The sequence below is a fragment of the Coturnix japonica genome, chromosome 2 (assembly GCF_001577835.2).
Source record: "Coturnix japonica isolate 7356 chromosome 2, Coturnix japonica 2.1, whole genome shotgun sequence".
Classification (NCBI taxonomy): domain Eukaryota; kingdom Metazoa; phylum Chordata; class Aves; order Galliformes; family Phasianidae; genus Coturnix; species Coturnix japonica.
In genome coordinates, this window is record NC_029517.1 from 124,324,955 (window position 1) to 124,348,824 (window position 23,870).

The following is a 23,870-nucleotide window of genomic DNA, read 5'->3' on the forward strand; positions in this document are numbered from 1 at the left end:
GACCCATCCGCTGACTTCCGGCCCCGCCTCCAGGCTGCACTGAGAACTACAGCTCCCTGCGTGCCCCGAGATCCAGTCGGGCTGATCCATTCCATGCTGGAGGAGGGGGGGAATCTCCCGCCTTCTTCCCGCCGCTCCCCGTCGGTAAAGGGGGAGCGGGTTGTACCAAGTGTGCGGCACCCCCCGCGGCGGCGGCAGTTGAGAGAGCCCTGAGGGGAGTCGGCGAGCGCGGGAGCGGCGTTGTGTGAGGATGGCGAGCTGCGATGTGGGCTGCAGGGAGCACGGCGCATTATGGCAGCGCAAACACAGCCCGGCAACGGGCGGGTAACAGCGGGGCACGGACAGGCCGAGGGCACGGGGGGATGTGGGTGGCCATAGCTACGTGGCCGTACAGATGTGCACTTGCACTTGGTGTACACACCAGTACCTGCAGACATGTAGTGGTTATATTGCTTTCCAGGCATTCAGTGGCTCAGAGGCATCCCTATTTTACCTTAGTGTGGTCACACTATCCAATATTCTACACAGTTTTAGTTACTTACTCTGACTGACCAGGTTGGACAGGGCCCTGGGCAACCTGATCTAGTAAAGGTGTATGTTTGGTGGCCCTGCCAGGCAGGGGGGTTGGAACTACATGATCCTTGAGGTCCCTTCCAACCCGGCTCATTCTGTGATTCTGTGACTGAATTTACATCCAGATGATGTAGGAGATAACTGGTCATACAATAATACAAATGAAAATCAGGTCACGAGTAGCTGCATAACAGGACCATGAGTGGTGGGATTCCTCCTGCCTGCTTTACTCTCTAACATTATTTTTTCAACATAGCAACTGACTTCCTTTGTTTAGTATATATCTTTTATATTACAAAGACCTATTTCTCGTGGAAGGTTTCTCACAGAACACTACGAATGATTAGAACTGTAAAACAGTGATCAAGGGAGATTTTAATCTTAGGGCTTGGAAAAATACGTGGCTATAAAACAACTCAAAACGATTGTTTTTGTCTGCTTTCTTTACAGGGTTATAGTGAACATCATTCATAGTGCTACAGGGTATCACTCCAAGGCGATACGTTTTCTGAATGTGGCTTTTGACAGCTCTGGAGATTCTCTGCTTGCTGGAGACCACCAAGGAAATATATACGTTTTTGACCTGAATGGAAACAGGTAAGAATACCTATAGAATGCCATTTTAACTGTTTTGATACCTGCAATATTCAGGGTTATGGAAGTTGCCTGTCACTGTGCCACATGTTTGTAACCATTTATTTTCCATGGCTGTGCAGATAGTTGGTGGTTTTCTCAGAGCTGAAGCTGCAAGCCAGTATTTCATGTAGGTTCCCTGTGTACTATTGTATTAGTTAAGCTGCTGCTGCAAAGGATAAGAACTTCGTAACCAAACTGAACAAACATCAATTCCATTTGGTGATGGAAAACTACCAAAGGAGTTGTGCTATCAATTAATAGTACAAGCCAGGAATTACAGCCACCTGGTATTGTCATTTACAGAAATACATTCATAAAATCATAGAATTACCCAGGTTGGAAAAGACCTTGAAGATCATCAAGTCCAACCGCAGCCTAACCAGTACCTTAACTCTAACAACCCTACACTAAATCATATCCCTGAGCACCACAACCAAACGGCTCTTAAACACAACCAGGGATGGCGATTCAACCACCTCCCTTGGAAGCCTATTCCAGTACATAACCACCCTTTCTGTAAAGAAGTTCTTCCTAATATCCAACCTAAACTTGCCCTGGCGCAACTTGAGGCCATATTCATATCTTTTCAAGTGTGTGCTTTCAAGTTGGTACTGCTACTTACACGTAGTATAAGAAGATATGATTTCTTTCCTCTCTTCTTTTGAGTTCATTTTTCTCTTAGTGAAATATATATTGAAACTGATTAACTTAATACCTCACTTGACATTATGAACCAAAGCTTCCTTACACAATGAGAACATGTATTTTTAAATAGGTTCAAGCTTGTTCAGCGAACAATGCAGGCCTGCACCGCTTTGGCATTTAATCTTCGCAGAAAGACAGAATTCCTGGTGGCTTTAGCTGATTATTCTGTGAAGTGCTTTGATACAGGTAAGGAGAAATATAAAGCTTTATTATGTGGACTGTTACCATCTCATTTTAATTTTGATTTTAGTCTGACAGTTTGCAACTGAACCGGTTTAAAACTATTTTTGCAGCAATACATGTCAACTAATGGAGTGCACACGTTGAAATAACTGTCAGTTGTTTTGAAAATGCTGGTAGATCTGTGTCTACTAGTGTCTAAATATTCATTTCGCAGGCCAGCTGTGCGCCTCTGACTTGATTACATGGGAAAGGACATTAACAACTCATTCTTTGTAAAGTAACCAATCAGAAATTCCAGGTGTAGTGTCTTTGTATTATCTGAGCTTACATCTTTTTAAGAAGCCATAGAAGTCACTTTCCTGCAATTAGAAGGTCTGGGTAGGATATCATTGTTGCAGTTTTTAATGTAACAATGTTTCCCAAAATGAAGAAAGTAAGGTCTGAAATCCTCTCTGCTTTTCCTTCAACAACAGTAAGGCCAAACTTAGTTTCTGGGTGCACTTAGGGAAATCTTACTTACTTACTTAGAGAAATCTTTAGCAAGAGGTTTTTCGCACAGAGGGTGGTAACGCACTGGAACAGGTTGCCCAAGGAGGTTGTGGGTGCCCCTTTCAAGGCCAGGCTGGATGTGGCTCTGGGTAGCTTGGTCTGGCGGTTGGAGACCCTGCACAAAGCAGGGGGGTTGAAACTGGATGGTCATTGCTGTCCTTTTCAACCTAGGCCATTTTATGATTCTATGATCTCACAGTTCGGCAGTTTGAGATAGTGCTGTTTCCAGATACCAAATCACACTGAAGAATGTCTTGGAGTATAGAATGTCTTTCACATAAGTCAGTACTGGATGGACTGTCATTAACAAAGTATTAGATAATAGTGAGCGCCATCCCCTAATTTCGAAGCCATTCTCTGTAATCCCATGGCATCCTCTCATCTGGAAACAGCTTCAAACACTCAAATGTCTGCAAGCACAGCAGAAAGTTTGACTGTTAGGCTTTGTAAGCTGCTTTGTGGCCATTTCCCATCTTTGGTGCCGTAGCAGTCAATCAGCTGGAGCAACCCCATGGACCGTCAGGCAAAACAGCTGATGTAAGTAGTCTTGCCACAAATAGGGTTAGTTGCTGAGGAAAGATTAGTGGTCATGCAGTCACAAATGAGAAACAATGTAGTCAGAGGTACTATTTCCTGAGTATGTATTACACAGCATAAAAATGCTTTGGACTCTAAAACAGTTAATGAGGTGTTGCTTTCTGACTATGCTTTCCCATAGTCATAGCCCGTTGTCGTTAAACCTTTCTTCCTTGCACCTGTAAATAGCTGCCTAATCACTCATACGAACTGTTCACAAGTTAAAACAAGTGGAGAACTCTAAGCAGAACATGTAGTTTCAACTACTTGATATTTCTGCTGATGTTCACATCAAATAATCAGCCCACAAGGCATGCTTACTTTACTTGATTGCAGTGTTCATGACTTCTTAAGATTGATTCTTGGGCTAAATTAAACAAGTCTGTACAAGTTTGGTTTCTCTGTAGAACTGAGAATAAAACCTGTCACTTGGAGATGAGAAGGTTATTTCTCTGTGTTATAATAAATGAATACTTTGTTTCTTGTTTGTTGGATTGCAGTGGTAAATGGTCATATATCAGGTATTCTTGAAAGTCGCTTTTACAACATAGTGCTGTACGAAGTGTGATGTGGTATGAAAAGTAAAGTAGTAGTCGTTGCCTTCTGAATGACTTTCGTACTCTCTTCTTTTTGTCTTTTCATTCTGCAGAAACACAGGAACTCGTTAGTTGGATGAGGGGCCATGATTCTTCAGTGTCTTCCATCTCTGTTCACAGCTCAGGCAGATATGCCATCACCACGTCCACTGATACAGCACAGCTGTGGGACTTGGACACCTTTCAAAGAAAAAGAAAGCTTAATGTTCGTCAGTCCGTGGGTATACAGCAGGTGAGTAAAGAGTAATTGCTAAAGGGTAAAAAAACATACCACAGGAGGAGGAACATCACACATTAAAATCACAGTACTTGAAGACAGAGGGAAGATGTATGAGGAGCAGCTGAAGTCACTGAGTTTGTTCAGCACTGAGCAGAGCAGGGTAAGGGGAGGCCTCACGGTGGCTGCAGCTCCTCATGAGGGGAATGGAGGGACAGAGCTGAGCTCTGCTTTGTAACAGCAGGGCATGAGTGAACAGCATGGAGCTGCGTCAGGGGAGGGGCTGGTGGGGATTAGGGACAGGGTCTGCACCAGAGAGTGGTCAAGTGTGGAACAGCCTCCCCAAGGCAGTTGTCGTGGCTCCAAGGTGTCAGAGTTCAAGAAGTGATTAGACAATGTTCTCAGCCACAGGGTTTGTATTTTGGATGCTCCTGTGTGAATCCAGGAGTTGGACTCAATGATCCTTTTGGTTCCTCTTTAACTCAGGATATTATGTAATCCTATGATATTTTTAAAAATGCAGCTAAATCTACTCTGTTCTTTGGGCTAATTTTCTTAACTGTTCTCCCTTCATATCAGTCAGACCATGAGGCAGTCAGTAGTTACAAAGATCTGCTGGATACATTTAAGGAATCTTTACTTGTAGAGATACTGCATATTTGATTGGATATGACCTTGATCGACCCAGACTAACCTTGAAAGTTCACCTTTCTTAGATTTGGGAATGGTCTCAAAGGACCTCCAGAGATCGTTTTCAACCTGAATGAATTTGTGATTCTAAGAGGGTTGTTCAAAAGACAGGTTTGAGGTGATAATTCTAACTTGAACAGCCACCACTTAGTCCATTCAGCTACTTATTCCAGAGCTTCTCTTCCTATGCACACAAAGCAATGAATGCGGGTGCAAATATAGCTGATAAGTAGAACAGCAAAAAGAAAATGCAGCATTTTAGCCTAGTGGTTTCTTTGTTTTAGTTTGCTGCACAATAACACTTGCACTGGAAGAGCTTAGGGGACTAGAAAGAGTCCCTTTGTATCAGGATGTGATGTTAATAGTTCTGATGTAGCATTATGCTGCTTTAAATAGGTGTGCTTACACCACCAAATGTTAAAATTAAGCATAAATACTACAGTAAGTAGCACTGCAGTACCAAATCATTGCCTACACACGTGCTGCCCTAACACATAGTCTTACAAATACCACTTCAAACCAACTTTCTCATCAAGTTGGTCACTAAAAAACTGCTGATTTTGCAGAGGACAAGGGTATTTGTTTGAGTACTTTCACTGTGTTCTCAGTCAGGTGGAAATGTTGTTAACTTGCCATGCCACCTAGCAATTACTGTGGGAAATTATGTATACATTTTTTGTTGCGTTATTAAAACTTGTATAGTATAGAATTATAGAATGGCTCAGGTTGGAAGGGATCACAAAGTTCCAACCTCTCTGCTGCAGGCAGGGCCATCAACCTTCACATTTAATACCAGATCAGGCTGCCCAGGGCCCCACCCAACCTGGACTTGAACACCTCCAGGGACGGGGCTTCCATACCCTCTCTGGGCAGCCTGTTCCAGCACCTCACCTCTCACTTGGTAAGGAACTTCCCCCTGATACCCAACCTAAATCTTCCCTCCCTCAACTTGAAACTATTTCCCCTTGTCCTGCTATTATCTGCCCTTTCGAAGAGCTGAAAAGTGCATCACTAAAGTAATTATGATGTCTTCCATTCCAAGAAGATATTGAGGCTAAGTGTAGAGATTTCTTGCAGGTGAATGCCTCTTGGAATTTGGTAGGGCCAGGATGTTACAGTATAGAAACAAACTTTTTAAGTCCAAGCATTACTGACTATCACTGAGGGAATTAATCAAGAATTTGGAAATTAATAGCCTGCAATTTTGGTTTGGCTTTACCATTTCTAATAGGACTTAATGCAAATAATCCATTTTATCTGGATTTTGTTTTGCAGTGTTTAGAACAGAGATAATGAGGTTTACTGCCATGCCACAATTCAAAACATATAGATAAGCACTTGATTAAAGATCAGATTTATTATTAGATACAACCATGACACATACTGTCCAAAGCTGGATTCCTACTTGGTATTTGAGTCCTTGTGTTAGTTTCACGCTGATCTGCAGAGTACTTTGTGGTGCCTCTTTAATTTAAGCCTAGTTTGCACTCCAAAACACACCCTCAGTTCAGTTGGCATGAGACAAAGCTTAATATGACAGAGGCTGAGTTTTGTGGTGTTAAGAACAGCAGCTGAAAAAAAGACAAATAAGAAAGAAGAGCTAAAGAAAAGATGCCTGTAATGACAGTTTTCAAAGCATTGCTACTTATTCAACAGCTGCTTGTGGTATTTTTCTGGGACAAAGCAAAAAGTGAGGAACTGGTCCAGTTTGCCAGAACTTAAATAGAAAATTGAAGCTCTTCTTGGGCTACATTTGCTGTTGGAAGAACCCGCAGAATCTTTTTTTACAATTGGAAGTAAGAAAAGGTGGAAATCATGTTGCTTAGCTTCACCTATCTGCATGATAAGCATCAGTTTTTTTGTCTAGACTTCTTCACAGTCCCTAAAGTAGGACGTGCAGCTCAGTCTGTTTAAACATGAATGTGGTGAGGTGACTTTTGCCCTCTGGGTAACTTTTGTTCACTGTCAAGTGACTAATTTGTGCTGGACTTTCAGTCGCTCACATTCAACATGATGAATATTATCCCATGTATCCAGATTTTAAGGTTCAAAGAAACCATTCAAACCAAAACTGAACTTTTTGGTACTGACTGCAGATCTCAGCCACCGAGTCCTTTGGGTGTTCAGTCCCTCAGTGCTCAAATACCAGAAAACATTTCGAATTTAACCTTCAGAATTACACTTATAGGGCACTATCTGAAGCTAACTGTGCTGCTACCAAAGCAGAACCTCTGATCTAGACCAGCGATTTGTCATTAAGCAAAAATGTATCCAACAACACCCATGCATTTAAAAAAATTGCTTTTATTTTTCTTTATAAAAGGAATTACATAAAAATGGTAAACATGTTTGGAATAATGGGAAAAGAAAGTATAAGTTTGATTTTATTTTCTTTTATGACAGACTGCTTTTCATAGTTGCAGAATACACTGCTAAACTTTGCACAGTATTTCTTGCATTTAGTAGTTGTGTGCAAAACTGAGGAGCTTAAGCCTAAGGATAAGTGCTTCACAGAGTGCATTTGCAGGTTGTTGAAAGCAGAGGTGTTTGTAGGAGATGCAGCAGGCTATTCAAAACCCACCTGTGCTCAGTGAGCAGCTCTGGCTCCTGGTTCCCAAGCTTTCCTGCAGCTGGGTGCATTTTCCCAGCATCACTATTATGCCCTCTCTGACAATCATCAGAACCCTCCAGAAGAGGGAGGAACAGTTTGGAAAATAACCCAGATAAACTGCTGTGTTATTTCAGTGAGATAAATTGGATGTAGTGAGAGGCCCAAAATGAACACAGCATTCAAGGGGTAGCCTCAGTAGCGTTGAGTACACTGTACACTGATAGAAGCCAGGATGCTGTTGGCCTCCTTGGCCACCTGGGCACACTGCTGGTTCACCTTCAGCCATCTGTCAGCTTACACCCCTTTTCTGCCATGCAGCTCTCCAGCCACTCTGCCCCAAGCTTGTGGCATTGCATGGAGTTGTTGTGACCAAAGTGCAGGACCCAGCACTTGGTCTTGTTGAAGCTCATACAATTGGCTTCAGCTCATTGATCCAGCCTATCCAGATCCCTCTGTAGGGCCTTCCTACGCTCAAGCAGATCAACTTCCTCCCAGTTTGGTGTCATCTGCAAACTTACTGAGGGTGTTCTCAGTCCCCTCATCCAGGTGATATTAAACAGGACTGGCCCCAATACTGACTCCTGGGGAACACCATCTGTGACCAGTCACCTTCTGGATTTACCTCCATTCACCTCCACGACTCCATTCACCACCAGGATTGAAGCCTGGTATTACAGCTTTGTTACACAGTTACAACGATAGTTATACTGTCATGGTTTCTTGCTGTATTTTATTCTGCCATTCACTTTAATCCTGTTTAAAGGATACATCCTTGGTAACATCATTCCATTTTATATTCTTTCATATTCTTTCAGGTTTTTTTTCTTCCATTGAGTAACACCATCCTCAGCTGTTTCAAAGATAATTCTGTTTTTGCATGGGAATTTGATACTCTTCACTGTAAATATCAGTTGCCAACTGCAGTAGAAGGTTCTGCATTACATTATAAGGTCTTTGCAGTTACCAGGTAAGCTGCTATTTTAAGCATTCTAAAGGCAGACTGCAAAACCTGTAATTTTAAAACAGGCTTGCTTTTCTTATATACAATGTTTTATGGAAGTATTAAACTGTATGCAATGATAAGTATTTGAAATCTGCTGTGACTGATACTTGCAGCAAAGTTCCATAGCACTTTTTATTACAGTCCCATAGCAGTTGAAATAAAGTTGATTTGCTGACCAGTAAAGTAAGGTTTAAGCTATCCATTACAAAAGAAATTTTATTCTTAGAAGCTGTTTTGTACTTTCAAGAGATTATGTCAGGAATAATGTCAGATTCCAAAGTGATGTGAGGGCATAGCAAGAAATGTACAATCTCTCTCTTTGTAGCTTAAACTATAATATTCTGATGGAAACTTTGCTTCATCTGTGACCCAGAGATGGCCGGATTTTTGTAGCTGGCGGAAAATCAAATCATCTTCACTTATGGTGTTTAGAATCAAAGCAGTTGGTAAGAATAATCCAGATGCCTACAGAAGTACGAGCTGTCCGTCATCTGGAATTCCTCCCTGACAGTTTTGATGGGGGCTCCAATCAGGTCAGTTACTTACAAACTTAAGAATGGATATTTGATTACTTGATACAACAGGTGGTTTTTTTTGGGGGGGGGGGGCTTTTTGAGGACAGCAGGGAGGTGGGCCCCTGCAATGCCAAAGGAAAGATTCTGTTCTAAATATTTGTTCAGTTGCTCCTCTTGCTTAATGGAACGGCATTTCTTAATTTGTATTCCTCTTTGTTTGACATTGACAGCGTTACTGATTAATCCTTTTGACTTACAGGTCCTTGGAGTGTTAAGTCAAGATAATATTATGAGATTTATCAGTATAGAAACCTACAAACTTCTTTTTGTCATTGGGAGTCATGAAGAAGGAATTAGTACAGCAGCAATTAGCCCCAGTGGACGGTATATTGCATCAGTAATGGAAAATGGGAGCCTTAATTTATACAGTGTCCAAGCTTTGACTCAGGAGGTGAATAAGGTACATTGTTTTATATTTCCTCTAATTGCAGTAGATCCCATTAAAGGTGACACTTGTCCACATAACTTTTGTATCAGCAGTAGTTTGCTGACATGTCGCTGGCTCAGAAGTGTTGCAGTGCCATACTTAACACTATAAAAACAGAAAAAGTGGTTTGCTGAGTTCCTTCATTTCTATTCCAGCCTGTCAGGTAATGTGGTGTTTGTAAAGTGTATCACTCTGGTTTTGGTTTTCGGAGGAAGGGAAGTTGTTATTTCTTTCTGCAGCAATTAATGGGGACTGATTTTGTAATGACATTTTGGGAGAGATGGAAACAGCACAATTGTGTGCTGTTTCTGTTCCATTTCCTACCAAGAAGTATTTTGCAACTGATGTTCTCTTAAACTGCAGGCATGGATGGCTCTTGCTGTGTTACTCGATCCCAGAATGCATCTTTAGGGCACAATCATACTCCTAGTCCTTCCTAAATAGCAAGCATTCTAAATACCAGTTCTTACTTTATTAAAGTAATTTATTAATGGGAGTCAGGTTTCTAAATCCAGAATTCCACTTATCTTTAATCACTATGTCATTGAAGTAAACAGTAACCAGTTAATGAAGGAGTTGAAGCTGAAGAAGGATGTGTAAAGATGTCACATGCATTTCATTTGCACTTTTGCTGCCAGGTTGACATGAACTGGGATATCCACTTTGGTCCTTGCTTTCCCAGTCTCTAAAATTGAATTAATACCTGCCTAACACTGAAGGTTAATTAAAGTTTGTAAAAGTCTTTTGTGTTCTTTTATTAGGTGCTATGGAAATGCAAAATCTTTTAGTAACATTGAGAAACATACTAAAATAAATAACCTGAACACTACATGATAGACATTTATACTATCTCAATTGTATTTCTAAACAAGCAAATAACATGATGTCTGAGTAGATGTTTGGAAGCTGTGTATATGTTCTCACAGTCTCTCTATTAATTACAGTAGTTTAATTCACTGCTGTATATATTTAGGAGTATACAGATGATATGTATTTGTTTCTGTTATAAGTATTTCTCTGTTCTTTGTACTACGGCCTTCAAGCTCAAGGATACTGCATATTAAAATAGACATCAAATTATAGCGTTATTTATTCTGTCTTACAATATGTTAACAGAGTCATTTTCACTTAATATTAGCCTCCACCTCCGCTGCTCAAAGTAGTGGAAGACTGGCCCAAGTGCAAGTCAGAGGCAAACAAGCTGACAGTGAGAGTGACTTCAGGAAGGTCAGAGCAGCCTCGGAAGTCCAAAGGAAGCAAAATACAAACCAGACTGCTGAAAGTGCAAATGAGTACAACACTTGAAAATAAAGAGGTAAGAAGAAGTTGCAAATATTTTGTTCTTTGGTCTGCATTAAAGGTTCCTTTGGGGGGAAAGAAAAAAAAAGCCATTTAGTTTGAAGAATGAGTTCAGGCACTAATTCAATCGGATATTTGAGCAGAGTTAAAGGAGTTTTAACACCGTTTCTTCTTTCTGTTCTGTAACTCCTGTATTATGTGATGCAACCAGAGCTACCATTGCTTCAGTCAGGTTTGGGCACCTCTGAAGTTGTTCAGCTTGTGACACATTTGGATATTTGCTAAATCCAATCTGCTTCCCTGATGGCAAACTGCACTTCTAAAATATCTGCCTAGAAGCTACTTCACTTTTCTTAATTATTTAGAAGATGCATTACTGTTATGTGTATTTCCCTTACTGTGCTGCCTTCTCTTCATGTCTCTAATCTTAAGTCTCATGTGTATATGTATAATCTTACATATGCATGTATATACATATACGTGGTGTTTTCTCCTGCGCCATTCATCACAATGTAATCCATCACTTCTGTCAATAGACCTTATGTTTGACTGTATCAATCATTTCACTACATACAGTTTAGTCAGTCTGGGTCTGATCTGAAATCAGTGGCAACTGTTCTTGACTTCAGCAGATGAGTGATCTCTGTCATTTAAATACTTAGGATAATTCAGCTGTACATATTATATATATCTTTTAGGTGTGCTAGGAATTTCTGTATTCAGCTACTGCCATTGAATAGTGTGCAAGGAAAGAGCTAATGAATGAGAAATCCTCACATTTACTGCTGATTCCCTGTTTTGTAGAATGAATTGCCAGGTGGATTAAACAAGAAACGCTTACAGGTCTTATTGAAAGGATATGGCGAGTATCCAGCAAAATACAGGTATGTTTGTGTGCATGTTCATGCTTGTGCAAAATCAGCTTGCTTGTGTCTAATGGCCTGTGAAAGAGAAGTTGCTTGACTGAGTCTGTGTTTTAATTACAGGATGTTTGTTTGGCGTTCCTTATTACAGCTTCCTGAAAACCATTTAGCATTCAGTAGCCTGATAGATAAGGGTACCCACAGCGCATTTGTGAATATTCAGAATGAGTATCCCATCAAAAGCAGGAAACTGCTGAGAGTTTTACAGAGGTAAAATGTATATTTATGTTTATTTAAATATTCTACATTTATGTTTTCATAGAATCATAGAACGGCCTGGGTTGAAAAGGACCACAATGACCATCTAGTTTCAACCCCCCTGCTATGTGCAGGGTTGCCAACCACCAGACCAGGCTGCCCAGAGCCACATCCAGCCAGATATTCATATATTGATCTAAAATGTGTCCCTTAACTGGAATCAGCTAAAATGAAATAGCCGTGCCCTAATGCATTTTTGTTTTTATAACAGCTATAAGCCTGCATCTATTTTGAAGTTTACAATCTTTTTAAACGATAGTTTTAAAATGTGCCTTATACTTTTCTTCTATTTTGTACTGATGTCTTATGCACCTTTGCTTGCCTTTGTGTATAGGACCTTATCAGCTCTAGCTCACTGGTCTGCTATCTTTGGCGAGACACCTTATATTCCTTTGCTAGCTTTCCCATTTGTAAAATTATTCCAGAACAACCAGCTGATCTGCTTTGAAGTTGTTGCTACAGTAATAGGTAAGTAATGATTTTTGAAAGCCAAATACGCAGTAACATGTTTCAGCTTTCCTACACAAAAAAGCTTTTCCTGATGAAATGAAGGTATTGCCAGGAATTAATATGTAGCAAGTGCATGTTTAAAACCAGAATTTGTTTTTAAATCAAAACAAGATACTAGATTCCCTTCTGCAGTGTTTACAGCAAAAGCGAGCAGTTCTGTACTATTTGCAAAGTCTCAGTAAGAACAAGTATATGTAGCATAATGGTATCATACTGAATAGCTAAAATCTGTATCTCAGGCATGGGAAAAGTACTCAAACCCACCTCCGCTCCAGTCAAAAGGGAACAATCTCTCATAAAGTTTGACTGTGTTTAGCTGTCTTAAACACATGGTAACTCAAAATTAGACATTTGGCTGAAAGCTCACTATGGCTGTTTTCTGAAGAAACATACTAAATTAAAGTGCACTACACTTAAATTATTTGTTGCAGCTGTTGCTAAGTCTGCAGAAGATATGTGCTGCCAAGCATACATATCCACTTTGCAAACACATGCTGTTAGTGAATAAGTAGCCAAGCTCACAGAAATTTTCCTTACTGTGTTCACAATTACTCGATCCAGTCTGCAGTTTTGTGAGACAGAAATACTGGTTGAAGTTTCCCCACCTGCCTCTAACCACGTTGTCCCACAGCACGCCAACTTGTTTATATTGTACCTTTGAGCCACGTTAACTCCCCAGTCTGGTTCACAGTGCACTGACCAAACACTCGTGTCAGTGCATTTGGAGGAGCAGTGAGCTGTGGGAATGGTTTCAGAACAAATGGTTGGAAAGAATAGAGAGAGGAATATCTTAAGTGGGCTTTGCTGCTTGAAATTTCTACTTACATTTGCAGTCTTTATAATGAAACCTTAAGGTTGCCAAGAGTCTCTCACTTTGGATTACAGCGGATCGTGTTTTGTTTTTCTTTTTAGTTAATTTTTGTCAGCACTGGTTTGAATATTTTCCCAATCCTCCGGTTAATATCCTTAGTATGATGGAAAATATTTTAGCACATCATGACAAAGAACTCCTTCAGCATTTCATAAAATACAGTGTGACTTCACAGGTAATGTTCTAGCCAATGTTTGTATACGAAGCGTCAGTACTGGGAATGATAGTGTACTTGTGGTTTATTTTGACTTCAATCTTGTAAGGGAGTTTCAGTAAATAATATCCAATGATACAGAAGTGTAAAGAATGTATCGTTGTTTTCCTGATGCTTTTCCTTTTGCATGGTCAGAGATTATGTGCATGTGCTACTGTAGGTCTTCAGTGTCCTTCCCTTTCTGGTGCACATTGCTTGAAAATCTACTGGTCAAATTATAAGAGCATATATTATTTATTTACTTTTAAATTGGGCATAGTTGTGGTGAATTCTGTTAACAAGTTTAAACCATAATTACACATATTTAACATTAAGGATGATTTTAGCTTCACGAAGCTGAACAGAGTATTTAAACATCCAGTGAAATAAGAAAACTACGTTTGCTTATCTCATATTACTTTTGACCGTTTATAGTGGGTAATAAAGCTTATATTCTGATGTGGTTTCAGCTTCTTTCATAACTAAATAGATTTTTGGTATAAGGTATAAGAATATTTCATATTTATTTCTGTAAAACAAACAGTAGAATTTTACTAATGGATTGTTTTGTCACACTTCCCAAATGATGCAGGTTTATGCCTGGCCTCTTCTAGAAACCCTGTTCTCTGAGGTTCTAACAAGAGAAGAATGGCTCAAAGTCTTTGATAATATCTTCTCTAACCATCCCTCGTACTTCCTAATGGTTGTTGTTGCCTATATTATTTGTTCCAGAGCTCCTTTGCTTCTCTGTAATCAAAGTAAAGATTTTGAGGTAAATATCTGATTTTTTTTTTTTAAGTTGATCACCTGAAAATGTGGCTACAGAAAAGTGTAAAACCCATGTCTGCTGTTGTCGAGTTTTGAAGGAGGTGTTTCAGTGCCATGTTAATATATCATTATGTTACTGAACAGTCACCTAACACCTGACAGACATACAATAAATGAATAAGAAGTCGAGCAGTTTCCTGCAGTGTCATGCAGTAAGATCTCTAACAGCTTTCATAAGCTTTCTAATGCCACTAAAAGTTACTTATCACACAGAATCACACAGAATTATCAAGGTTGGAAAAGACCTAGAAGATCATCCAGTCCAACCATCACCAATACTTCCCAGTTAAATCATATTCCTCAACACAACATCCAAATGTTTCTTGAACACTCCCATGGTCAGTGACTCCACCACCTCCCTGGGCAGTGCATTCCAATGCCTGACTACTCTTTCCGAGAAGTAATATTTCCTAATGTCCAGCCTGAATCTCCCCTGACGCAGCTTAGAACCATTGCCTTAAACATTGGTGGTTCATCAGCCACAAAATAATTCTGCCTTTTATCTGAGGTTCTAATATTGACTTCTGCATGTGGAGAAAAAAGGCAGTGATTCTGTGATGTCTCATTATTTTGCTTTCAGACTGCAAAATGAGGCAGTATTAATTGACATGCTCTGAAGCTAAATTAAAATTTTCTCATGTTTAGCCCTAGAAGGAAGGAGGAAGATTTTTCATAAGAAAACATCTTTGCAGACAAATAGTTCCACCTTGAAAATGCCCTTGTGAGCATTTTGACAGACATCAGACCTTTCAAAAGCTAATTGCAAATTGTTCTCGGTGAAGATCTTTGACGGGAAGAATAGTCCTACTAAAGAGGAACTTCCATGTTTCACGTGTAAACACTAAATGTTGAGTGAGCTTTATCCAGTGGAATGAACATCTGCGTGGGCAGTGTGGCACTCTCATGTCACACCTGGCTTCCCAGATGTCTTACACAACTGTTGTTGGAACAGAAGGAAAAGAACCCAAGTGCACTTTTAGAACTTGGATCTAATTTGGGTCAAGTCACATTTTACCGTGACATTTTACTAACTGATAGATCTAACTAAAATAATTTTTGTTGGGTTTTTTCTCTCCAACTTCTGGAATTTAGAGCTTGCTATTTCACTTAATTATTCCTACACAGTTGTATTAAAAACTTGCTTAATCGTTTATAGAATGTAAATGGCAGCCTGTCTCTTACAGTATTTCTTTCATCATCGTAACAACCTGGATGTTAACGCTGTGATTAAACGAGCTTATCATCTTATGGAGACTACACCACCAGATATCCATCCACAACGTGTGCTTGATGACTTCGTGCCACTTACGAAAGGACAGTACCCTGTATTTAATAAATATCCCAAGTTTGTTGTGGATTATCAAACTCAGGAACGGGAGAGGATCAGACAGGATGAAATCGAATACTTAAGAGAGAGGTATTGATGGGAAAGCTGAAAACAGCGTCAGACTGGGAGGGACAAGTGGACACAATTCAATTTTTCTGTTATAATGTGTATATTTGAGAAGAGAGGCAATAATTGAAAAAAGTGGGGGAGATGACTTTAAAGAACCTGTAGATAGTTATTAGGATTGGCGTGGTCTTTAAGTTAAATAGGCAGTCTTAACTTAAACCAAATATGTTTATTAATTCACAGACAATACTGGGCTGATGATCTTTGGAGTTGAAAGTTTACAAGTTGAAACCTATATCTCTCTTAACCTTGTTTCATCCAACTTTATGTAGGGCCAGGTGTTCCTTGCTCACCATTGAAATGAGTGGGAGCCATGATTACAAGACACCTTTAGAAACTGATTTATTGTTAAGAATGTGAGGAAGAAAATGTTTGCACTCATTTGAAAAGTCCTGCTGTTTGTGAAAGGCAGCACTGTAACTCTTTCCCATGTATTTTATCCCTACATAAAGAGAAGTGCCATGTTCTCATGGCATCACGCTTCAGTACTTCTTTGCTAGTACAGATGTTGATTTCAAAGTGATAAGTGATTTCTTGATATATGAACATGCGATCTCATTCCATTTAGGCAATTAGTGCATGAATTAGAAGCTAAAGCACAGGAACAGAAAGCAGAAGATGAAGCCTTCTACCGAAAGCAGGAATTACTTCAAGAAGCTGAAGAACAAAGGCGAAAAATGCTACTGGAAGAAGAAGAAAAGCTGGCAGAACGAAGGCAGAGGTATTACAGTATAAAAAACAGCAGGGACCTGGCTACAGTATCCTGCTGTTACATTTGAGTAAAGGATAAATGTCCACTAATTTGTATAAATTGTAGTGTGGGAGAGCAGTGTGGTCTGGTAGGTCAGATTTTGGTGTGAGAATGAAGTATTGCTGCCTTGCTCAAGGAAACAGAACATATCAGATGCCAAGATACTTTATGTTTTTGTCTCTGCTCTCAGCCCTTTGTTGAGTCACTTCAGGCTGCGAATGCCTTTGGACAGCTACTTATACTGTGGACAGACTTTACAAATACAAGATTAAGTTATTGAGAGTATTGATGGTATGCTGTACAGATTCTTATGTTTTCAGTGGAGTTAGGAGAAAGGCTGCTTTGCATATAAGTTGCTGAGCAAAGAGTTGTAGTAGCACCAAAGTTAATCTGGTAGTTCAGACATTTGCAGTTGTGTGGGCTTAAGAGAATTTTATCACTGTTTATTAGATCAACTAAAAGTAATACTTTCTTTAAAGATCTGCAACCTACAAATTAGGATTTTATTCTAAGAAATGAGCAGTGGGGTTTTCTCTGCAAAATAACTGAGTTCGTGGTTTTGTTCCTTGAAAAGGTTTGATGTTTTGCAAATAAATTTTAGGAAGAACTTCTTTACAGAAAGGGTGGTCAGGTACTGGAATAAGCTCCCCAGGGAGGTGGTTGAATTGCCATCCCTGGTTGTGTTTAAGAGCCGTTTGGATGTGGTGCTCAGGGATATGATTTAGTGTAGGGTTTTTAGAGTTAGGGTTCTGGTTAGGCTGCGGTTGGACTTAATGATCTTCATGGTCTTTTCCAACCTGAGTAATTCTATGATTCTATGACTAATTTTGTGCTGAAAGAGGTACCAGGGCACTGACAAATATTGTAAGGAACAGTTTCCAGGTCTAGATCATAACAATAGTAAACCAGTGCTTATTAAAGTACAACAGGAGCAGAAAACAGGGCTTCAAAGCTTAATTATGAGATCTTGCCATTAGAAGATGTCTGTGTGTTTGAGTTTAATTTTGACTTGTAAATGAAAACTGGGCAGTTTACAGGAATGAAAGCAACTTTCCTGTGCTTTATGCATTAGACATTAGATCACAGAAACTGGTGAGTAACTGTGGTGCGAGCTTGTGCCCCTTTTTATCGGCCTTTCATACATACAAATTCCCTTGCTTTTGTTTCTTTTGGCTTTGAAGACTAGCTGCTGTGAGAAGAGAACTGAAAGTAAAGGAACTCCAATTTCTAGATGCTTCAAGAAGGCGTTTTCTGAAATACCAGCTAGATCGGCGTGAAATGGAGCTGAAACGTCTTGACGACGACATTGCAAGAAAGGCTGAGTATTGCTCAAGCAATTCTTTTCTTGAAGGTTTATTGGGAACAATAACCAAGAAAGAAATGAGTAACTGAAATATACTGAAATATATTTGTGAGCCCAGGGGTGTGTTTAGCATGAGGTAGATGACTTAAAATGTAAATGCGTAATTTAACAGTTTTATTTGGCACTTCCCATGTTCCTGTGTCTTGTTTTAACTGGCAGAATTCCTGGGAAAAGCCAAATATATCTCTATATTAACAGTGTTGAAAAATGTAATTAGCTCCTTAAAGGAGTCGTCAATTATCAGTTGTCTGTGGGTTGTATATCCAGACTGCAAATTAACTCTGGATCAGCCTTTGGCCAGGTCTGCCTCTGCTCCTTCAGGCTTAGTAGCTTAAGCACCATACCGAGAGAGAGCAGAGCATGAGCTTTAGAACCTTGTGGGCACAAATCTAGTCTCTGCTGAGCAATTCTGTGCATCTCAGCAGCACACTTTGCAGAGTCAGGCCACTGTCAGATTCTTCTTTGCAGCTCAGCCCAGGCAGCCACTTGCATCTCTGCCGTCCTCCACAGCAGTCTGAGTTCAGAGACTATTTAATTTGTAGCTGTATCTTGCAGACTATTAGCTTGATGTTTCCCTAACATGTGGCTGGATTCAAAATGATTCCTGTGCCTCTTGCCTTCACTTTGTCCTGTACTTTCAGCATTCAGTATTTTCCACTGTTCATCATATGACAGAAAGTTAACTAGAACTTAGAAGTGGAACATCACTTCTGGCTTGGGACTTTCTTGCTTCTTTTTCTCCCTTGCTCCATTTTCATGTGTTTCTCTTCTCCTCAAGGTATCCATGAGAGACCGAGAAACAGCTGCTGCTGTTCAAGATATAGAAGTACGACAGATGGAACTTGAATCACACAGACAGCTTTTTGAACAGGTAATTGTTAGGGAACTCTACAGATGTTTATATTTGATGGTTCTTCCTATGTACATATACTCCAAAACTGCTAAACCTTATTCTGAAGCATGTGTCTCCTTATGTTTTACTTCTTAAAGCTTTTGGCTATAGACTTTTGGTCATTCATGCTGAACATAACGAAATACAGCTGTCCATTGGCTACATAAAACAAACCAAGCTAAAGATTGCTTTTTTTTTCAGTAAAGTCATCTGTTTAAAGGAACTGTTTCTGCAGTGACCATCCTCTTTAGGCCAGAGAGACTGCACTTATTTAACTAACCAAGGCTATATGTCTGCCCACAAGAGCCTGTACAGGCTGGCTTTCCCTGCTCATGTCCTGAACTGACCATTTTACTGCTGTCAGTGAGAGGCCATTTGCAGGCTTGGAAGGCCTGTTGGGAGGCAGTGTATGTTAACTGTGCTTCTGTACCCTGCTGATACCCTGCCTTAAAAGTGGAGAATATTCTCATGATGACTCTGATAAATTTCAGTTGGAATTCTGTTTCTATGCTCCGTGGTAATCCATGGGATGGAATTACATCGGTATAAAGCTGAGAGATCACTCTGATGACACAGGCTTAGCACAATTCCAAGTGGGTAAAGCAGCAGGGAATGTCACTTTCTTGGTCAGTTATGGTAGTTTATGCTATGCAGTGCAATGAGATGTGTGGATATATTCAAATACTAGTTTTAAGTATTATGTTTTAATATTACATTTAAACATATTAAGTTTTAATAAGTGTTAAAGAGAGAATCAAAATTATGGTGAGTAGCTTAGCAACAGTAATTTATGCTTGTATATTTGGCAGCGTCTTATCAAAGATCAGGAGAGAATTACACAGGAGATGAGAGAAGAGACAGATGACAGGCAAAGAAAGGCAGATCTTGAAGACCACATTGTTCAGAGATGGATAGAAACAGATCGAGAAGAAAGGCAGAAAGCTCAGCTGGTAAGATGGTTGGATTTTCACATGTATTTGGGGGAGTCAGTTATGTTAACCACTATACTATTTAATAGTATTTCTGTAGCAATGAGCTACTACAAGGTACCTTGAAAATATTTCTAAAGAGATATGGTTTCTAGATATTCATCTTTATAGATCAGGATGGCTTGTTTAAAGTTTTGAGGGTTTCAAAACTGTCACTGAAGCATCCATGCAATGCTGAAGCTCTCTGGGACCACCATGAATATTAAATTTTCTTTACTTTCCAGAGCTTAAAAGGCATTTAAAACTCCAAAGTGCTCTTCAGAAGAAGTTATTCTCCTATTAAGAAACATATTTTATTTGCAATCATAATAAAACAAAAGGAAACTGCAAAGGAACTTTCAGTTGATAGCACTTGGCATGACATTCAATTGCAGAAGCTGTCTCTCTGATCACAGTAATGAACGTGTATAGCTTGACATTAGGAATTGTTCAGATTTTCAAGCTCAGAACTTGTAACTGCACAGTTGGAAAAATAGTTGCAGCTAACCCACTACCCATATGCTTGGCATCTGCATTTATATTTTGTCTAGAAATAAACATATGGGCCTGAATTTTTGTAAACAACCTTCAATTCTTGGAAGCAGATGGATGTGGGCGGGAGTATTGGCATTCAGGTATCAATCTCATGTTAAGTGCACCTGTAAGTCATATGAAAACCATGCTAAGAAAGCAAAACCCTCTAAATCATGGAGGGGGTGTATATCTCATTTAAAAGGCCCTCGGTGAGAGAAAGAATAACAGGGATGAAAAAAGGAGCAGAAGACAGCCCTGACAGAAGAGACAGCCTGCTGTAATGAATGGAGGGGTGGCACTGCAGGTGCAGTCTCCTGCTAAGGACATCTAACAGCAATACCGTAGGACACTTTAGTTTGACAGAAAAAGATCTTTCCTTATCTGTATGTAAGGCCATATACTTGAAATAAAGTAAATGGAGCCCTGTTAAGAAAAATATTTTTTTAGGTGGCCGAAGAAAATTTAGCCAAAGTAGAACAGAAGTGCATTGACAATGAATGGAGGCTGCAAGTGTTGAATAAACTAAGGCACGATGATCAGGACCGTGATAAGCATTATGAAGAGATAGCCAAGCTCCTGCATGACAACAGGGTAAAAGAAGCTGAGCTGCTGAAAGCCATGAGGGAGGCAGAAGAAGAAAAGGTATCTGCATTCTTTCTTTTCCTAACTGGGACTGGCGAAAGTATATGACTTTTGCCTATAACATAGAATAGCATAAAACAGGTAGAACAAGAAGAAATAGTTTAAGTAACTCCTTTCCTGTTTCGGCTTTGGAAGCTCTAGAGCAAATGAGTGAGGAGTGGTTTTACATGTTCTTTTTTATCTCATACATCTGCTGAGGATGTACTCAGTATCTCTGTTGCACAGTGGGAAGAAGTTGCATGGAGAAAAGCACGACTGGAGGAAGAGCAGAAGGCAGCAGCTGCTACAGATGTGCACAGGAAGCAGTTTTTAGAAGATGAAATGAATGATGCATTAGAACTGGATGAAAAGCTGCAAAGTGGGGGTGGCTATTTCGGTGAGTATGTAGAATATGCGGTTTTCTTGAGTATCAGCAGACTGGATATTGGCATGAAGGTCTGTACCGATGAACAGAAAACAAAGTATCTAACACTAAAGATAAACATAGGTTGAACTCCTTTACATGAGTAAAACATTCTGAATCACAGAATCATAAGGGTTGGAAGGGACCTTTAGAGATCATCTAGTCCAACCCCCCTGCTAAAGCAGGTTCCCTACAATGGGTTACACGGGAAAACATCCAGGTGAGTTTTGAGTATCTCTGGAAATGGAGACTCCACACCCAGTGATGAGGCACTGGAACAGGTTACCTGGTGTTTTGGTTGATGCCCCATCCCTGGAGACTTTCAAGGTGAGGCTGGATAAGGCTCTAGACTATCTGATCTAGCAGTGCATGTCCCTGTTCATTGTAGGGGAGCTGAAGTAAATGGCTCTCAGAGGTTCCTTCCAACTTTAAGGGTTATATGGTTCCCTCTGAGCAGCTTGTTCCAGTGCTCTGTAACACTCAAAGAAGTTTTTCTGCATGTTCATACGGAATTTCCGTTGTTCTATTCTGTACCTGTTGCCCCTTGTTCTTTTGCTGGGCACTGTTGAAAAGAGCCTGGCCCCATCCACTTGGCTTACACCCTTCATGTATTTGCAAGCATTGATAAGGTCACCCCTCTCCCCCCCCCAGTCTTCCCTTCTCCATACTGAACGGCTGCAGGTCTCTCAGCCATCCTCATAAGGGAGAAACAGAAATTTGAGGATAATTTGCACCGGTTTTTTTAATCAATTTGGAAACCTCAACCTGTAATACTCTATTCTGCTAGAAGACACCTTGGGCTAACCAGGATTTTTAGAGTAAGGGTGGAGAGGCACTGGAATGGGTTGCCCCATCCGTGGAGTCAGTAGGCAGGACAGGGCTCTGAGCACCCAGGTGTCCGTGTTCATTGCAGGGGAGTTGGACTGGATGACTTTTAAGGGCCCCTTCCAAAGAACTCTATGATTCTGTTGCCCCATCTCCTCACGACAAGCACAATATTAGTGACTACTATTAAGATTAGTTGATTGGTGTTGTTCTCAGCAAACTTTTGCAGACATTGCCCTAATTTGCCTGATGGTTTTAATACAGAGTAATTGGCAACTACAAGTTATTACAGTGAGTGTCTCCGAAAACACCAAGTACGAGTAGCCGTATTCCACATGAATTCAGTGGCTCATTTGTCAGAAGATTAATTATATGGGGAGAAACACCACATACGGAACTGTAATTTAAAATGTACGACAGTGCTTTCTCTGTACTTCCAACAGAGAGACTGCGCGATTTAAAGGCCAGACGTGCAGAGAGAAGGGTCGAATTCCAGGTGCCAAAGTCTGGAAATATCTGCCTGAATGATTTATCTGCATCGCAGTCGTCATCGCACGGTGAGATTCTAAGTTAGGGCCCTCCTTTATTCTCACATTTAAGTTGAGGTGCATTACTGGAACGCCTTGCCGGGTGATTGAGTCATTATTCACTGTGTAGGTGGTTAGTGGATAGTAAAGCCGTTTATTGTTGTCTTCTGTTTCACGCCTGAAAAACATAAAAAATAATGAATCACTACCAGGAACGGCACAGGTAGGAAATGCCTGAAGTGTGTTGCATTATAAGACCGGTCATTTGAAACCTCAACCTAGTTTAATCCCATTCTGACCTGATCATTCTACCTGTATTTGCTCAGGCTTTGTAATTATATGTGATTTGGGGATGTTGAGCATGTGTAGAACCATCCTTCATGAAAATCCTGCAGAGTTACAGATAAGAAGCAGTGTTCAATCATCTACCTGGTGCTGTCCTAGCTGATGAAGGCACACATTAAAATCCCTTGCATGTTACCTCTATCACTCTGCAGCACAGGGAAACTTTGGAGCTGCCAGGGAAGCCCAACAACGTCCAACCTTTATGTAACAAAACATGACACTGCTGTGGTACCGCTTTCAAGGAGCCCAGAGGTTGTAATAAATAGAGCGTATCTGCCCAGAGGAGTTTTCCCAATAAGCATTTGTGGTACTTGTGGATAGCAGCCTCAATATTAACTCTGAGTTCCTTCCATTTAATCCTCTTTAGGCAGAAGACAAGAGCTGGTGCGCCAGGAGCGGGAGCTGATGGCAGAAGTGAGGCAGCTCAGGCAGAAGCTCACAGCACGGGCCCACATCAGGCGCCCTCCAGCTCTTGGTGCACCCACACGATGGACAACCTGAGATGGTTTGCTCTGGAACTCAGCTGTACCTTCAGATCACCCGACTATGTGTGATGTGATTAAGGACTGATCATGGACTGTTTATTATAAAGGCTTTGGGAAATATTTTTATATAAAAATAAAATTCTAGCTAGAAAAACGTGCAGTGTTTGTACCCTCGTTGTTTTTTCCATTTTTGTAATATTATTTTTACTTCTCAAATAAACTGACTTCTGACCATTAAGTTATTTCATACACACAGAGTGTTCGTATGCTTTATTTGGTGCAGCCAAAGCAGGGACTTGAAGAAGCCAACCACCATCAGAGCCAGGTGCTAAGAGCAGGGCACAGGGAGCCTGTGGAGCCTGAGCTGCTGCTGCTGTGCTGTTCTATCTCTGTTCTATCTCTGTTCTATCTCTGTTCTATCTCTGTTGGCAGCCAGGAGTTGCACTCAGTGATCCCTGT

The 23,870-nt window shown here is 40.4% G+C and overlaps 1 protein-coding gene across 2 annotated transcripts; it reads left to right on the forward strand.

Annotated features, from left to right (window-relative positions):
• Positions 1–8: 8 nt before the first annotated feature.
• Positions 9–23,653, forward strand: TBC1D31 (TBC1 domain family member 31). 2 transcript variants are annotated; one of them, XM_015856194.2, is made up of 22 exons: positions 9–324; positions 1,024–1,170; positions 1,985–2,100; positions 3,872–4,050; positions 8,152–8,303; positions 8,713–8,872; positions 9,114–9,314; positions 10,480–10,656; positions 11,445–11,524; positions 11,627–11,773; positions 12,156–12,289; positions 13,244–13,377; positions 13,988–14,167; positions 15,408–15,640; positions 16,245–16,397; positions 17,609–17,744; positions 18,569–18,661; positions 19,492–19,632; positions 20,632–20,826; positions 21,052–21,202; positions 22,498–22,611; positions 23,294–23,653. In XM_015856194.2, the coding sequence occupies exons 1-22, from the start codon at positions 251–253 to the stop codon at positions 23,425–23,427; spliced, it is 3,231 nt and encodes a 1,076-aa protein (XP_015711680.1). In that variant the 5' UTR covers positions 9–250; the 3' UTR covers positions 23,428–23,653. The 2 variants fall into 2 exon arrangements, with proteins under 2 accessions (XP_015711680.1, XP_015711681.1); XM_015856195.2 differs by lacking the exons at positions 9–324; positions 1,024–1,170 and having other exon boundaries at positions 1,987–2,100; positions 3,872–4,052; positions 8,153–8,303; positions 23,294–23,649.
• Positions 23,654–23,870: the final 217 nt, after the last annotated feature.

Bases quoted from the DNA above. Each gene is read 5' to 3' on its own strand.
- TBC1D31 (XM_015856194.2), top strand. From the start codon at position 251: ATGGCGAGCTGCGATGTGGGCTGCAGGGAGCACGGCGCATTATGGCAG. The intron at 12,290-13,243 runs GTAAGTAATGAT...TTTTCTTTTTAG, and splicing joins AGTTGTTGCTACAGTAATAG to TTAATTTTTGTCAGCACTGG. The intron at 22,612-23,293 runs GTGAGATTCTAA...AATCCTCTTTAG, and splicing joins ATCGCAGTCGTCATCGCACG to GCAGAAGACAAGAGCTGGTG.